General features: G+C 38.3%; 1 protein-coding gene across 1 annotated transcript in view; it reads left to right on the top strand.

The window, feature by feature from the left end:
* The window catches only part of LOC142203152 (dual oxidase 1-like), a 94,088-nt gene extending 77,196 nt beyond the window's left edge, over positions 1-16,892 (top strand). The window contains exons 24-33 of the mRNA XM_075273672.1: positions 1,487-1,717; positions 2,119-2,218; positions 3,503-3,552; positions 3,858-3,985; positions 5,681-5,834; positions 6,570-6,802; positions 6,911-7,069; positions 8,833-8,988; positions 12,863-12,991; positions 16,770-16,892. Coding sequence (XP_075129773.1) covers positions 1,487-1,717; positions 2,119-2,218; positions 3,503-3,552; positions 3,858-3,985; positions 5,681-5,834; positions 6,570-6,802; positions 6,911-7,069; positions 8,833-8,988; positions 12,863-12,991; positions 16,770-16,892 — 1,463 coding nt within the window. The remainder of the gene's footprint in view (positions 1-1,486; positions 1,718-2,118; positions 2,219-3,502; positions 3,553-3,857; positions 3,986-5,680; positions 5,835-6,569; positions 6,803-6,910; positions 7,070-8,832; positions 8,989-12,862; positions 12,992-16,769) is intronic.
* Positions 16,893-17,238: the final 346 nt, after the last annotated feature.

Here is a 17,238-nt window from a genome sequence, read left to right as displayed (position 1 = left end):
GCACTCTCCAACAAGGTTTAAACAGGGCCCAGAGTTTTATGGCCTTTTATAACCACTAGACACCACATCACTGATCAAAGAAGCCATAAACCCAGAGAACTTTCCTGTGAACTGATATATATGTTTTTTTTTTTTAAACTGTTTATGTTCTGTTTTCCATCTATTTTGCATCTAACACTCCATTTCTCTGTATATATATGCCTACCTTCAGACATTGTGTTATACCATCCTGATGAAGGGACCTTTATAGTAGTCCCGAAAGCTCGAAATATGTCATCAAAAAACTTTTTGAGTTAGCCATTAAAAAAGGTATCAACTACTGAGGACTTCTGTCAGAAAATTTCTTTCACAACTTACTTACAGTAATATATCCCAGATAAGACTTATATTGGATGACAGACAGTCCATTAACGTAAAAGTCAGTGGAAGAGGTGTGCCAGGCCTGATGGGCATGAGTCACAGCTAGGAATTGTCACTATTGCAAAACTTCTGAATCATCACACTTCTGATTTATAATGATTCAAGATATTACATAAGATACATACATCTGCAGCATGTATAGCAAATGTCTATTGCCCCATACGGCTATTATCCTGTTATTGTACAAGCCAGCCATTCAAAATCTACACGCTTTTCTTCCAAGCATTAAACACATTTGGAGGATATTCTGAGAATGGAACCTAAATAACCCCAGGGAGTGCCTTTACATTAATGTAACAGTAAAGGGACTATCCAAATTGTTAATAAAAAAATAAATAAAAAAAATACATGTAAATGTTTTAAATAAAAAAAAAAAGTTACAGGTCTAACCCTATTTTTGCCCAAGCGATCTAGTGCTGACACTCCATCTGCAATTGTCATGTGCTAGAACACATATGCTGAATTATAGTTAGGGTTGAGCTGATTTTGAGATTTCAGGATCAATTTTAAAATCCAATTTCCAATCATTTTCCAGCCGATCCCGATCATGAAATTTGCTCGATCGCCGATCGGGATCTGATCTTTCCTGATCCTGATCGCTCAACCCTAGTCAATGCTTCTCTATGGGAAAAGTCACTTTTAGGGTTGAGCCGATCTTCAGATTTCAAAATCCGATTTCCGATCATTTTCCAGCCGATCCTGATCACGATTGTGAAATTTGCTGGATCGCCGAATGGGATCCGATCTTTCCCGAACCTGATCGCTCAACCCTAGTCAATGCTTCTCTATGGGAAAAGTCACCTTTAGGGTTGAGCCGATCTTCAGATTTCAAAATCCGATTTCCGATCATTTTCCAGCCGATCTTGATTGCGATCGTGAAATTTGCTCGATCGCCGACCGGGATCCGATCGACTCAACTTTAAAAGTGAATTTTCCCATAGATAAGCATTGACTAGGGTTGAGCGATCAGGATCGGGAAAGATCGGATCACAATTACTCAACCCTAATTATAATACCTTTTGTAATGCAATGCTCAGTAAGACTAAATTCCCTATATTCTTTGCAGATTACGCTTTTGAGTCGCAGCATTCAGGCATTGGTGAAGTAACATTACCAGGCATCATTGTATCAAGAGGAACCGCTGCAAGTATCTCCTTCATGTTTACCTACATATTGCTTACTATGTGTCGCAATCTCATCACATTTCTAAGGGAGACCTTCTTAAACCAATATATTCCTTTTGACGCTGCAGTGGATTTTCACCGACTTATTGCAAAAACTGCCGTTGTATTAGCAGGTTAGTACTATGCTTCTTGAGAAGTTTTTATTGAAAACATATTATAGTAATAGCATATTGCATGTTTTATATTTTTATGAACTAATATTTATGCCATTAGAAGTTCTAATAATCGTAGTTTGTAATGTGCTACCATTAAGTGTGCTTCATGAAGATTCTATACTGTACCTGGAGAAGAAGGATTGTGTTCTGATATACAAAATACTCTGAGAGTCAGGAGGAACAGCTGTCAGACAAACTGACAAAGCTATTGAAGGTGTTTGGGCACCTTAAGACAGGGGTTAGATGCACTGATAGAGAAGGACCATATATGTATGGATTACTATTTCATTTTCAAGCATTTCTTTGCATTATTATGATAATAGTATATCATGTGCTTCTATTGCTTCTTTGTCTTACAGTTCTCCATAGTGCTGGCCACGCAGTCAACATCTATATGTTTTCCATTACTCCCCTTAGTACCCTTTCTTGCATATTTCCTAAAGTCTTTAGAGATGATGGGTAAGTAACGTATGTTATGTTAATTCCAAAGCAGTATACAGGCATAAATTCCTACTTAACACATTCAGCACTCTACATTCCAATAAGGGTATATCAGGAAAGATAAAGAGCATTTTCGAAATAAAAGTTTTCATCAATAAAGTAGGTAAAACCTTGAAGGGGGTCTGTAAGATCTCTTATGCTGCCCTATCTGATAGTGGCAGGAGTTGGGCTCAGACATATACACTCATTGACAATAAAATAATGTAGATAGAACTGACAGATTGTTGCAAAATTGTCTTGTAGTTAAGTCTCAGATAGATATGTAAGAGATTACAGGTATGGTCTGATTAAAAAACTGATTAAAAAACCCAAGTTAAATAACCCTGATTAAATAACCCAAAGGGCTACATTTGGGCACAGGATCTCCTGTTGAGAAATTATTGACTGATAGACATGCTTATATGATATTCTTGAAGATATTTTGCCCAGCTGACTGACAGGGGGCGCATTACTGGATTAAACGAAGCAGAATGCCTGTCATCTTGGCCTTTCTAAGCTAGCTGTTAAGAGGTGTGGGGAGTTGGTTATATGAGGGCATGCACAGTGAACAGGCTCAGGAGGACCAGGACAGATAACCAGCAGAGAAAATTGTTTGATTCACCAACAAGCACAAGGAAACCCCCCCATTTACCTGTCTACATCCAGACACAGGTGGCTCCTTCATTCCACACCCTTGTATTTGCTGAACCATTTGGTAGAAATTTGGTTTTGAGGCACCCATTATGCATCCTGCCATTGACAGCCAGCCACCATTCACCTTTATCTGCAGTGGTAGAGAACAAGAAACCTGGATTGTTACAGACTGAAGCCGTATTGTCATTAGTTACAAATTCAGGTTCTCCTTGGGATCGTGCGGTTGGGTTTCAGTATGGAGGCTTCATGGTGAGCTCTTCAACTCTGCCTTTTGTGTATACACAGCAAGAGTTTCCCATAAATGTCTTTACCAGATTGCAACACTACCATGACCTGCCCAGTATCCAGATTTATCACCAGTTGAGAGCACATGGAACCAGTTGGGACTCTAGCTACCTACAAGTGTGCAGGAACTACAGGCCCAGTTGCAACATCGGTGGGCAAATGTTCTGTAGAATGCCATATTCTGTGCTTTTGTTTATGTATTTTATGTTTCCTATCTTGCTTTAATAATAAAAATAACAGGGTAAGAAACTTAGTATTAATGCAACACATTGCTTTCAATAGGCATAAAATGTCAGTTAACAAAATATCAATTTCTCTTTCAAGGTCTGAGATTCCTCAGAAATATTACTGGTGGTTTTTCCAGACAATACCGGGTAAGTTTATAAAAAACATGATGATTTGCAGAAAAATTATGTCTAAAGCCAACTACATTTGGGCAGCTATATACTTTGTACATGTAGCAGTCAAATTTTACCTGGGGTAGAGGGGGCTCCCTGCTATACATATGAAATCAGGACATGGCTACATATGAAATCAGTACATGGCTACATATGAAATCAGGACATGGCTACATATGAAATCAGGACATGGCTACATATGAAAGGAAATTTTTTACCTTTAAAATTTAGTTTTTGTAATGCAAGACATTGTAAATTCTGATGGAAATCTTTTCTTCTAGGATTTACTGGGATTTTGCTGTTGGGTATTCTCGCATTGATGTATGTCTTTGCTTCCCATCATTTCCGACGCATTAGCTTTCGTGGATTTTGGCTTACTCATCATTTGTATATACTGATGTATATTTTGGTAAGTTTAAGTTTTTCAACATGTTGTCTTAGGTCAATGCAGAAACAATTTTCTAATATACTGTTATCAGGAAAAAAACGGAGATATAGATCAAAATTTTTCTGGCTTTTCTATAGACTATATTCCATATAGTCCGTATTTTTCGGACTATAATACGCACTTTTTTCCCCAAAAATTTCGGAGGAAAATGAGGGTGCGTCTTATAGTCCGAATGTGTGGGAGGAGCGGATTTACAGCATGGCCGCGCTACTGCCACCGCTGGTTTTCTGCAGCGGCAGGAGCGTGACAATACTGCAGGCCCCGGCAGCTAAAACACTCCCCGGCATCCGCCGGTCTATTACAGCAGATGCCGGGGACTGTCTTAGCTGCCGGGGCCTGCAGATTGCCACGCTCCTGCCGCTGAAGAAAACCAGTGGTGGCAGTAGTGCAGCCATGCTGCAAATCTGCTCCTGCTCCGCAGGTCCCAGCAGTTTAAAGTTAGCCCCGGGGCCGGTCCCCACCGGCCCCATACCTTTAGTGATGCAGGCCGGCTCCTGCACGGCGAGGCCGCAGGAGCCGACCTGTTCTGATGACAGCCAGGAGCCTAATGAAGGCTCCCAGGCCTGTCATAGATATATATTACTATCACGGCTGGCCTATGACACTCCGCGATAGTAATGCATAGAATCTCCCATAGACGGCAATACACTTGTATTGCCGTCTATGGGACTTGCAATCAAATGATTGCAGGTTCAAGCCCCCTAGGCGGGGGATAATAAAATAGTAAAAAAAAAAAAAAAACACTTAAAAAAATATAATAAAAAATAAAATAAATAAAAGTTCACCTCCTTTCCCTAGAATACATATAAAAGTATAACATTACTGTGAAACATATACATTAGGTATTCCTGTGAAAATGCCCGGTCTACTAATAATTTTATGTACAGTGAACGTCAAAATCAAAAGTGCTAAACCGCCGGGTTTTTCTCACCGTTTTGCCTCTGATTTAAATAAAAGGTGATCTAAGCAATAAACATTTCCCAAAATGGTATAACTAAAAAGTACACCTGGCCCCACAAAAAAAACGCCCTATACATCCCCGTACAGCTGCAGGGTCACCTGTCAATGTGGCCTTGCAGCTGTTCCAAAACTACAACTCCCATACATTAAATATTTAACCATTTTTTGCCTGAAAATTTTTTTTTCCCTATTTTTCTCCTCTAAAACCTGGGTGCGTCTTATAGTCCAAAAAATACGGTGACACCAACATACTGTATACATCTGACCTAAATCACCTATTTTGCCTTTAGAATGATCTAGCAATTTGATTGGTAATCAGAATTCATTGGCAGACAGAGATAGTAGAACGTTCCTGTTCAGGAACTGTATATGAGCCCCATGTTATAACATATCTTGTCATAGAGCACCACTCTTATGTCTCTCTAATAATGTATTACAAGTTGTTAGCCATGGCTGACTTAGGGTGACAGTGGGCCACCTACCTCCTGGGCCTGGTGTAGTTTTGCACCAGTGTTATGTCTGCCACTGTATGGAGAAATGGTTGAGTTTTTGTTGACAGTACACAAGTGGAGTTAATAATGAAGAAATAACCTTCAATCCACAGGGTTAGACACGTAATTCAGTGGAGCGATAGCATGAAAACGTCTACAGTTGTAGTGCAAGTAAATTACTATAATAATAATTTTCTTCCATCAGATTATCCTTCATAGCAGTTTTGGACTTCTTCAGTACCCCAGGTTTCACATCTATTTGTCAGTTCCCGGTATTATTTTTATTGGGGACAATTTAATCAGCTTAAGCAGAAAGAAGAGACAAATCAATGTAATAAAAGCAGAATTGCTTCCTTCAGGTAAATGTGAATATTCTAACAATTTCCATAGAAACAATCTGCTTATTACTCCTTATTGAAAATCATCGTGAAGGTCAATATCTGGATGAGAATGTAGAAAAATATATTCTCTTATATGTACATATATAGACAAGGCCTATGGTAAGAAAAAGTCTGTGTGCTCAAACACAGTGAAGTGTTTCAACTAGAAACCTTTGCAAATGAATCTACTTGGTATTGTAACCTTATATTATAGTCACATTTCATTGTATAATGGAGTAAGGCTGAAACACTGATCTGTATGCTAACATTTCACCATCCAAAAAATGTTTTATTAGAGATAACAGGTCCCATTAGGACCTGTGCATGTGTCACAACAGGTGGTGAATCGTCCCACCACTACAAGTTTGCCCTAGTTTCTAACAACACATTTGTTCATATTTAAAATAAACCATTACATTTTTTCTTTCAATCTTAGATCTTAACATGGAATGTAGATTGAACTGGAATACCAAATTTCCATTTGTCCATTTTTCATAGATTTTGTCTGGTGCTTATTTACAATACATACTTTCATCTACAAGTGGTCCCTAAAGCAGTGACCAATAATACAGTGGTCAATATTTTCAATATGCAATTGTATTTCCTGTGTCATATTAACTAAAGATCACATTCAGCATACCTTATAGGACTTTCACAATTTATTTCCCCTGTATTTGTTGGCAAAATACATTAAGCTTTCTTCTCTGTGTATAGATGTCACATATCTAAAGTTTGAGCGTCCGGTTGATTTTGAGTACAAATCAGGACAATGGGTTAGGATTGCTTGCTTGTCTCTGGGGACAAATGAGTACCACCCATTCACATTAACCACTGCTCCACATGAAGATACTCTAAGCCTGCATATAAGAGCTGCAGGACCCTGGACCACTCGTCTACGGGAGCTATACTCTCCGCAAAGTGTTGCTGAACTCAATGGATATCCAAAGGTATAGTCAGACATTTTCCCTCATAACTTTCATATCATCTCATCATATCTAGAGACTTTTTCAATGCAAACCTATTCACTTTGTTAATGAACCTCTTACTTTTCATAGATATATTTAGATGGACCCTTTGGTGAGGGACACCAAGAATGGAACAAATATGAGGTCTCAGTACTAGTTGGAGGGGGTATTGGAGTCACACCATTTGCCTCTATCCTTAAAGATTTGGTATTCAAATCATCTGTGCATTCAAAGATAATGTGTAAAAAGGTAAGATGTGACTTGTGATATTTACTATTAAATATAGGGAAGATTATAGTAAAAACCATAGGAATAACACAATAAAAATTAGTGATACATGAGTCAATGTGTGCATAATAGAGAAACATGAAGAACAAATAGATATATGATGTATAAAAAAAATAAAAGCTCAGACAAAGGCATCACTGGCAAAGACCATAGGGTATTGAGCTCCGGAAACAGGCCACTAGTCCTTACAATAAGCAATGAAAAAATTAGGTAGCACTCAAAAAGTTAGTGTAGTGTATGCAGCTCACTTGAATCTTGTCTAAGGCTTGAAAAAATGTCAAGTCTCTGAGCTGAAACATTGTTTTGCATGGTGTATACTAGTTTAGGAGTGCTGCCCAATACTTTTCATTGCTCAATTATGCTGTACAATACAATTAGCCTCAATATATTACGTATTATTCAGATTTGGTATGCCATATACATGGCCTATACAATTACCTGACTAATATTATATTGGGATATAATTGGCATGGAGGCTAGTAATGGTAAAAATATCCTTCATTAAATGACTGATTGTCTGAGATGTATCTATGTATATTAATAAAATACCCAACCCTACCTATAGAACAGAATTCAGCAGCTTATCGGTCGATCATGTCACTTGATATACTTTTTTGATTCTGATAGGTCACTGTAGCCTTTAGGGTCATCTCTTTAGTGCAATTTACCTAGACAATGCATAACAGATGGGTTACCAGCCATCATCATTACCCCTACAGAGATTGACAACATTATACAATATGAAAGTATATTATTCAAAAATAGGAAATGTTCACAAAACCATAAAGTTTGGAGCCCATGATGTACATCACATCTTATTCAGTATTATGTTAAAGTTGTTCAAACATCAGTAAATCAATACCTGATCCTCCCAAAAATTCTTTCCTGTAATAATGTAGGTCTATCATTTGCATGATGCACTATTTTAATATATATGTTCATGTTTTTCCACCCTAGTGCTTATGTAATACTGTCTGTAATGTATCTTCATGTATAAGTCTTGTCATTTCTAAATTCAATCAAAACAGTATTGGAAAAAAAAACTGCACAAAGATCTAACAATCAGTATAAAACCCTGGATCAACTTGACCTTAGCAAAATCTAGAACCCATTACCTGTAATACTGTTCTCTTCAAGAAAGGCATCCAAGCCCTCCTTGAACTTGTTTAATGAATCCGCCATCACCACTTCCTGGGGTAGAGAGTTCCAGAGCCTCGCTGTTATTACTGTGAAGAATCCCCTTCTATGTTTCTGGTGAAACTTTCTCTCCTCCAGACGTAGAGGATGTCCTCTTGTCACTGTCACTGGCCTAGGGACTTAGAAAATTCTTTATGCCGTCCCTATGTGATAAACTAATTCTGAATACGCTTGGCTGGTGTCCTGGGTTCAAATCCTGACAAGGACAACATCTGCAAGCAGTTCGTATGTTCTCCCCATGTTTGCATGGGTTTTCTCCGGGTACTCCGGTTTCCTCCCACACTCCAAAGATATACCGATAGGGAATGGAGATTGTGAGCCCTATATGGGACAGGGACTGTCATTGTCTGTAAATCGCTGTGGAATATGATGGTGCTATAAAAGCAAAAATAAATAACTTAAATATGCTCAAAAAATTGGACAGAAACACTTTAAATTTCAACAGAAGCTATGACTATAGTCATCAAGCACAGAGCTCCAGAGTATTTTTTGTATTGCATAAATGGAGATTTTCCCTATTTTCCTAGGTGTACTTTATCTGGGTTACTCGTACACAACGCCATTTTGAATGGCTTGCAGAGATCATCAGAGAAGTTGAGGAAAATGATGAACATAACTTGGTGTCTGTTCACATCTACATCACCCAATTTGCTGAAAAATTTGACCTACGTACAACCATGTTGGTAAGAGAAGATTTTTATAGACACTGTAGACTTTACATATTGTAAATGCCCCCTCTCTGAAAACCTTCTCTTTATGTGAGTGCCGCTATTTATTTACCTCAGTACAAGCATAGAATCTTTACCATCATGTTGCTTGTTGAAACATACTGTATTGCTGTCCCTAATTTGCAAAATAAGAGTCCATTAAATGGACACAAAAAAACACTGTGTAGGTGAAGATAAACTTTGCTATGTACTCTATTATAGAACAGTGCCCGTTTCTTCATTTATTTATCTACTTTGGCACTTACAGTGGTACAATTGGTATAATAGAAGTTTGGAGAGTGGAGGGGGAGGAATAGAAGAGCTCCTATAACCCCTTGTTCACATCTGCATTGGTATTCCGTTCGGGGAGTCCGCATGGGGACCCTCCCGAACAGAATACCAAACACATTTGCAAGCGCTGTGCAGTAAAAGCACATTGACCCATAGACTATAATGGGGTCCGTGTGATTGCCGCGAGATCTCCGCAGGGAATATGAGGAAAGTACTTCACAATCTACTTTCCTCTCCGCATGACTTGTGCGGAGATCTCGCAGCAAGCACACGGACCCCATTATAGTCTATGGGGTCCATGTGCTTTTACTGCATAGCGCATTCGGTAGTCCATTCGGGGGTCCCCATGCGGACTCCCCGAACGGCTTGCCAAACGTAGATGTGAACAAGGAGTAAGACAGACATCTGTACTATAGATAGTGAGTTCACTTTTACAAAAGACAACTGGGTTATAAGGAATTGTTATTGAGCCATTTAATGCTGTAGATGCCTCATATATCTGCCTGTTCCCTTCGCTTCCTCCCCTACCCTCTCTAAAGGCTTCACAGCTTATGTTTGGACTATGAACCAAAATGAGTCAAGCGCAAATAATAAGTAAAGAGTGGAGTAATAGTAAGAGACACCGGCACTATTAATTATATTAATTAGTTAATGTATAAAAGTTTATTTACATATTAAAATGACCTCTCCTAAGGTATATATTTCAGCGTAATATTTTATCCTAGATAAAGCCTGTATACTATAACTACAGGGTGATACTAGTTAGAACTAGTAGTGCTGTAAAAGGTGTTGCCAGCATGTTGCAATGTTGTATTGAATTGGTTTCTTGTAAACTATATACTTAAGGAGGATTCATCGATATGATACTTGTGTATTATTTCAGTATTGCTAGAAGTCAAATAGTACAACAGTAAAATATAGCTGCATATTAAGCTGAAAGGTCACTTTAATGTTAGCTCGTTTACAATGGCTGCTGCTTTTAAGCTTTACTGTACTTTTTATTTCTGCATTCTACATTAGGAAGTCAGGGCATTTGTAGAATGTATCAAGAAATAAGAGAAGACTAAGACTTGTAACATGTAATATATTGTTTTCAAGTAGTAACTTTAGTTTTATAAAGGGAATTCCTATAAATTTTAGAACATAGACAAGCGATGCAAACCTTTTAGAAACCGAGTACCCAAACTGCAACCCAATAATAGAAATAACTTTGTACTGAAAGGTAAAGGTCTCTGCATTTGGTACTTTTGAACAATTAATGTTCACTATTTACATAGCACAGGATCTGTTTTATAATGACCGTGCAATGTTATTACAGCCTGTACTAATATCATGTCTGCTATAAAACAGATACTGTGTGATATAAATAGTGAAGGGACCCCACACAATGCAATCTACCCCACATTGGTCCCCACACAACACAATACGCTCCACAGTGGCCTCAACACAGTATTATATGCTTCACAGTGGCCCCCACAAACTATGGTATGCTTCACAGTGGCCTCCACGCAATATTATGTGCTCCACAGTAGGCACCCACATAGTATTATATGCGTCACAGTAGGCCCCCCCCCACAGTATTATATACTCCAAAGTAGGCCCCCCAGTATTATATGCTCCACAGTAGTCCCCCTCCCCCCTAACACACACAGATGTTATATTTAAGGTACGCAATCCAAAATATCCTGGGGCTTAATTGACTATCAATTGAACACATGTCCCGTTCAGTATGGGTTGGGTTGAGCAGTAGATACACATTTACTGTATATGACTTTTTCACACAGTCATCTTTCAACCTAGAATTTTCTTTATATACAAAATTGTATTTCATTTCATAAAAGCAGATTTGGACTGCGTCTGTATGTAGGTTTTCTATACATTAAATATAATGTACATAGAATCTGAAATTTGTAAAAACATTACCCGCATAACAAAGTAGAATACAGCGTAACTCTTATGATCATTATGGCTAGACAGTGTACTTATTATGGAAGCATTCATACCTGATCATTGTCCTGGAACAGACTGCTGCTCCATAAAAATTTGGATTGCCCTGGCCTGTGCAGCGGGCCCATGAAGGCTGCATACCCAGGCCAACAGTTTGACAAATCAGTTTTATGCTTTATAAACAATTATAATAAACATACATCATATTTTCACATTGTTTTCCATTTTTGTCAATACAAATGTGATTTTATAATTTATTCCAGTATGTAATTGGATGAGCAGCACATGCAGCTCATCCCATCACAATTCTCTAACCTATAAAGTAGATACTAAGTTAACTAGTAGGCAAATCCGTTAGACAAATCAGAACGATAACTTAATGCCAATCTGTATAGTATAAAAGGGGAAAATCATCATGTATTTTTTTCTGTAAAAGCCTTAATGTACCTTTTCCTTTTACTAAAATTTTCTAGAGCAGTGTGTTAGATAGGTACTGTACTTTCATGTAATTTTACAGTAATTTTACTACAGAAAAGTACCATTAGTAATGTTATATCAAGAGCCTTTTCCCTGGCCTATTTCCCCTGTCTATCAGGAAATCATGTAAAAATGAAATCATAAAATATGCTATAAATATTCCATGATATAATTAATGTCAGTTCTGTGTTACAAAGTGAGATGATAAAACACATAAAAACCAAAAAAAAGATCATTTTTTATAAAGTAAATGCTATTTTTTTAAGTTCCAAATGATTATTAATACATGTAAGTGATACAGTTCTAACTTTATATTATATTCAGTGACCACTTTATGGGATATATATGGTTTTAGTCATATCCTGGATTCTTCTTGGTGTGAAGTTAAAAATGTGCTGAAAAGATTCTAGATTGTAATTTACTGTATTCGGAATGGATATGATAACATCACACAGTTTCAGAATTGTCATATTCTGAGCAAGTGTACCCTGCATGGAGCCTGTGTGGCTTTTTAGCTTGAAACCCCAAAACCTCCATCCAACCACCAAGCAATGCTTCTAGGAGACAACACATTAATACATATGGAGACTGATGTACCATGCAACAATTTTTATTCTTTTACATTTGTGATAACAGAAAAAAATAAGGAGGGCTCATGTCGCTCTATGACACCCCAAACTCTGTTGTTTACTAGCTATTTAAACCCTCCAGGGTGCTGCAACTTCCATGACACCCTCATGGTCTGCCCCATGGGGTCCAAATATACTAGACACAACAACAAAAAGGCTACTAGCTCATGTTGACCAAAGGCAGAGCTTCATCTATATTTCCCATTCCATTTTTTTCAATCTTTCACTTAGTTAAAAAAAAGCACCAAAATCTGAATACAAAAGCAGTTTTAAGCCACCCATCCTCGCACCAACACTTCATCCTCAAAAAAGAAACATGGTCATCTTCCTTTCCTATGTCAGTGTTTAGACTGATCAGCTAAACCTCTTAACCATGTCTTAATGCATGTAAGTTGTTATATTATTGGCCGATATTCATATTAATATATTAGTATCTAATGCTTCAAACAAAGGAAATGAAATAAAGCAAAGTCCTCCAAAAATAATGCCTGTCTTTTCTATTGTAGTATATTTGTGAAAGACACTTCCAGAAAGTTCTGAACCGCAGTTTATTCACGGGCTTACGATCTATAACCCATTTTGGAAGGCCACAGTTTGAGCTGTTTTTTACCTCCTTGCAGGAAGTTCACCCAGAGGTGAGTGATTTAATGGTTAAATAAATTTAGATAAAAGTCTTCAGGCTAAAAGGATTTCCCACCAATTACATTTATCCACAATTAGCCCACCTTGCGCTCTACCCAACAAGCACACAGATTCCCATTCTCAAAGTTTTGTAGTTCATCTGAAAAACAACACACACTTCTATAGGCCTGTTTATCACTTTTTTTAGGGCTAGTTCACACAGGGGCAAAGATGCTAATTTTGACAGCGGATTTTGCTTCAAAATCAGCCCCTTTACAATAGTGGTCTATGTAGACTGCTACCTTTTTTTTTTGCTAGCAGATTTTTCTGCTAGCAGAGATAAAGAAGCACATGACCTTTCTTCAAGCGTTTTTTCTGTGTGTTTTTTTTTTTTTTAAAATAAGCGACGCTTTTTTTTGTAAAAAAATGCGACGCAGTTTTTTCAGCCCATTCACTTTACAGGAGGGGAAAACAGCCTGGCTTTTTTAAAAATCTGTTTTTACAAAAAAAAGCTCAAAAAAAGCTTTTTTTTCCGGTGCCAAAATAAGCCACACGTTATTTACGTGTGAACTAACCCTTATTAAGGTAGCAGTTTTTCGGCACAAAAGTGGTTCCCCTCAATAGAAGTAGATGACAGTGACATAAACTTGACAGTAGTTCCTTGGTATGTAAAGTAACTTTCTCACCAGCAATGCAGTATTGTCCAGTTATCACAGGAGTTTACACTCAGCTCGTACTGGTTCCACTCCTCAAGCACATGCTAGGTTCACTCTACTTGCCTTTGGATACAGTCAGAGTACCACCCCACACTGCCTTGGAAACAACACACTGAGGCTGAGTTCACACAGAGTTTTTTGGTCAGGGTTTTGGCAGAAATCTGCCTCCAAACCCTGACCCAAAAAACGCCTCACCATTCAAAGTATACAAAACGCTTCTGGGTCTTTTCCGCTAGCGTTTTTTCCGCTAGCGACAAAAAAGAAGTGAGATGTCCATTCTTTTTGAAGCCGTGAGCGTTTTCCGGCTCACGGCTTCAATGCAAGTCAATGTGAGACGGTTTTTCCTGCTCGCAGTTTTTTGCGGAACCTGAGGCGTTTTTGGCAAAACCTGATCAGGAAATGCCACTTTTAAAAAAATATAATTCATGACCGCATCCCAAGAGGAAACGAATCAGGAAACTCCTCGAAAAATGCCTCAAAAAAATGCCTCAGGAAACTCTCATGCGTTTTCCGGTCCGGTTTTGACAATGCCAAAACCCTGACCAAAAAACTCCATGTGAACTTACCCTCAAATTCCTCCTCCTAAAAACGCCTCACCATAGGACTCAAATTCGCAAAAAGTGTGTCCAGCAAACCAATGTATATAAAATATAACTTTTACTTCATATTCCAATAAAACAGAAACATCTTACATGTTCCAGGAGCAAGACAAAAAGAAGATACCACAGCTTACGTGTTTCGGGACATGTTGTCGCTGGACACACTTTTTGCGAATTTGGAAATTATTGGCCTTATACAGTCTCGGGCTTGTCCTGTGCAAACCGTATAAATCCACATTCGAGCTAGATGCAGCGATTTTTATTTGCATGATCACCATAGGACTGTATGGTGAGGCGTTTTTTGGAGGAGGAATTTGAGTCAGTTTCCTGACCAAAAAACTACGTGTGAACGCAGCCTTTGGCTGAGTTCACATGGGATTTTTTGGTCAGGATTTTGAGGTGGAATCCGCCTCAAAATCCTGACCAAAGAAGCAGCTCCCATTGAAATCAATGGAAGCCAGTCATTTTTTTTTTTTTTTTTCTGCGAGCGGTCTGTTCTGGCTCCTGGAAAAAAGAAGCGACATGCTCATTCTTCAGGCGGATGCCGCGGCTGGTTCAGTTGCAGATGTCTGCCTGAAGACACTCCCTCCTGACTAGGCCCATTCATTTGGGCCTAATCCGGAGCAGAGTGCTGGACTGGATGCCGCTGCACTGCACTGGCATTCAATTGCAGCTACCGTTTTTTTGGTCCGGAATCTGAGGCAGCCTCCGCCTCAAATTCCGGACCAAAACACTCCATCTGAACTCAGCCTTACATTCCAACCATTTAGGAGGAATCATCACATGACCCTCTTTTCAGGTGGGAAGACTCAGCAGCAAATACTTAAACTCTAGCATGGAAAATACTAGGTGCAACAATGATCACAATCATATGCACACCAATGTAGGTAAGCATATAATAAGTGTCAGTACGCCATGTTTAGGCCTACAGTAGCATTCAACTCCATACTGCTATAGATCACATTTTTATCCAGAATCAAGATCAATGTTTATAACACCAGCAGTGGTCACAAGGAGAATAGCACCAGACACAGGCACCACTACCATTTACCTCTCACACTGAGAGGTTACTCTGCTTCTCCCCTGATGATCCAGAACTGAATAGAGTGCTGGTGAAATACGTATAGGGACCTTTTTTTGTTTAACTCTGTAGTCTGAGGGTCAGATTCACATTGCCTGATAGGTATCAGATTGAGGTTATGTGTGTGGAGTATAACAGAGGGGACGCCATTTTAAGAGCGCACCAAAATATATGGTGAAACTTGTGCAGCTGAGTGTGCATATGGAGTCTGGGATCGTGCAAGGCCAGGTGACTGCATGACTGCCCTGTAACAAGGGAGCATATAGGATATCAAACACTACCTGCCCTTAATCTGTTTAGAGGAATTACTTGGGTTTACCTAATAATCCAGGTGACTGATCAGCTAAGGCACAGAGCTATATATAAGAGGCCTAGTCAAAGGTTATTACATTCATGAACTTGGCTCATGATATTTATATACTCCAGGAAAGTGTGCACATGCCAGGTGATATTGGAGGGATAGTGCACATATTATATGTAACACAGTACATGTGTCCGCCATTGAGGGATCATATTTGGTCTTGGATAAACAATTCCAGGTATAGATCAGACAATCTGACAGGGCTGGATACTATTTTCTTATCTTTGAACCACCTTTATCTTACACCAGACTCAGACACAGCTGATCTAGGTTTGTCTGTCTGTTCTTTGTCTTCTTTTTAAATTTATTAGAGGTGAAGTTTTATATAATTTTCTTTCCTATTTTGGAAAACTCCTGTACACTCTATCCTGCTCTGCAAAATACTGAATTATTTGATAGAGGGAATAAAATGGATTAAACCTCCCACCAAATAATTTAGGAGGTTTTTGAGATAATGATTTACTAGAATCCCATCCACTTTGCAGAGACTGTAAACCACTGTGGTTTTAGCCTTAGGTGGAATTGCAGCTTTTTTTATGCAGATTTTAATACGTTTTTTTTTTTGAGCCAAAGCCAAGAATGGTTACAAATGGAATGGGAAATATATGGAAGCTTCTTGTACTTCTCCCTTCTGCTCAATCCACTCATTGGCTTTGGACCTAAAAACTGCAGCAAAATCATCAATGTGGAGACTAAACCTTGGATTGAGCAGAGGTATAAGAGTTTGCTATGTCAATAATAAAATCTATGAAGTGAACACAGACAAGTGTGACTGTATAAAGTTAACCCCTGTGCGCGCCTATTCCTTGATCTGTCTCTACATGATACATAGAGCCCTGTTGGAGTAATGGGTGTTATTTAAGGCTGAGGTGGACTACTTCATCCTTAGTAATAATACTTATTATATTATTGTTGTTACTTCACCCCTAGTAGTAATACTAAATATAATAATACTTATTATATTGTTACTATTTTTATCATTATTCTGATTTTCATATGAGCTATTGGATAACTATTTTGTGCTTTCCTTTTAAGGTTAAAAAAGTTGGCGTTTTTAGTTGTGGGCCTCCAGGAATGACAAAAAATGTTGAAAAAGCCTGCCAGATGCTCAACAAGAGGGACCAGACCCATTTTGCTCACCATTTTGAAAATTTTTAGATTGAATTACATTTGTAAATTTAGGAAATAAATATTTCTATGTTATTTGACCTCTGTCTTTTATTTCACTGGTAGATTTGACAACTGCTGTACTGAAAATTGTAGCCAGGGATCACTTGGTTTTGTACCTGGGTAAACATGTTAATAATCTGAGGATGGAGATGACGGTGACCCATATACCCAATACACTTAGACCTGGCACTAAATTCACTCACTTTTTAACATTGCAGCGTTGCTTTCATAGATGAACCACAGATAAACTGAGCACATGGGAGAACCTGCTAGATTTAGTTATTTTATGTCTGAGCTAAATAATGTATTTGAAAGGGGTTTGCAGGCAGATGTA

The sequence above is a fragment of the Leptodactylus fuscus genome, chromosome 5 (assembly GCF_031893055.1).
Source record: "Leptodactylus fuscus isolate aLepFus1 chromosome 5, aLepFus1.hap2, whole genome shotgun sequence".
NCBI lineage: Eukaryota > Metazoa > Chordata > Amphibia > Anura > Leptodactylidae > Leptodactylus > Leptodactylus fuscus.
The sequence above is the reverse complement of the archived record's forward strand: the minus strand, read 5'-3'. Positions and strand labels throughout refer to the sequence as shown.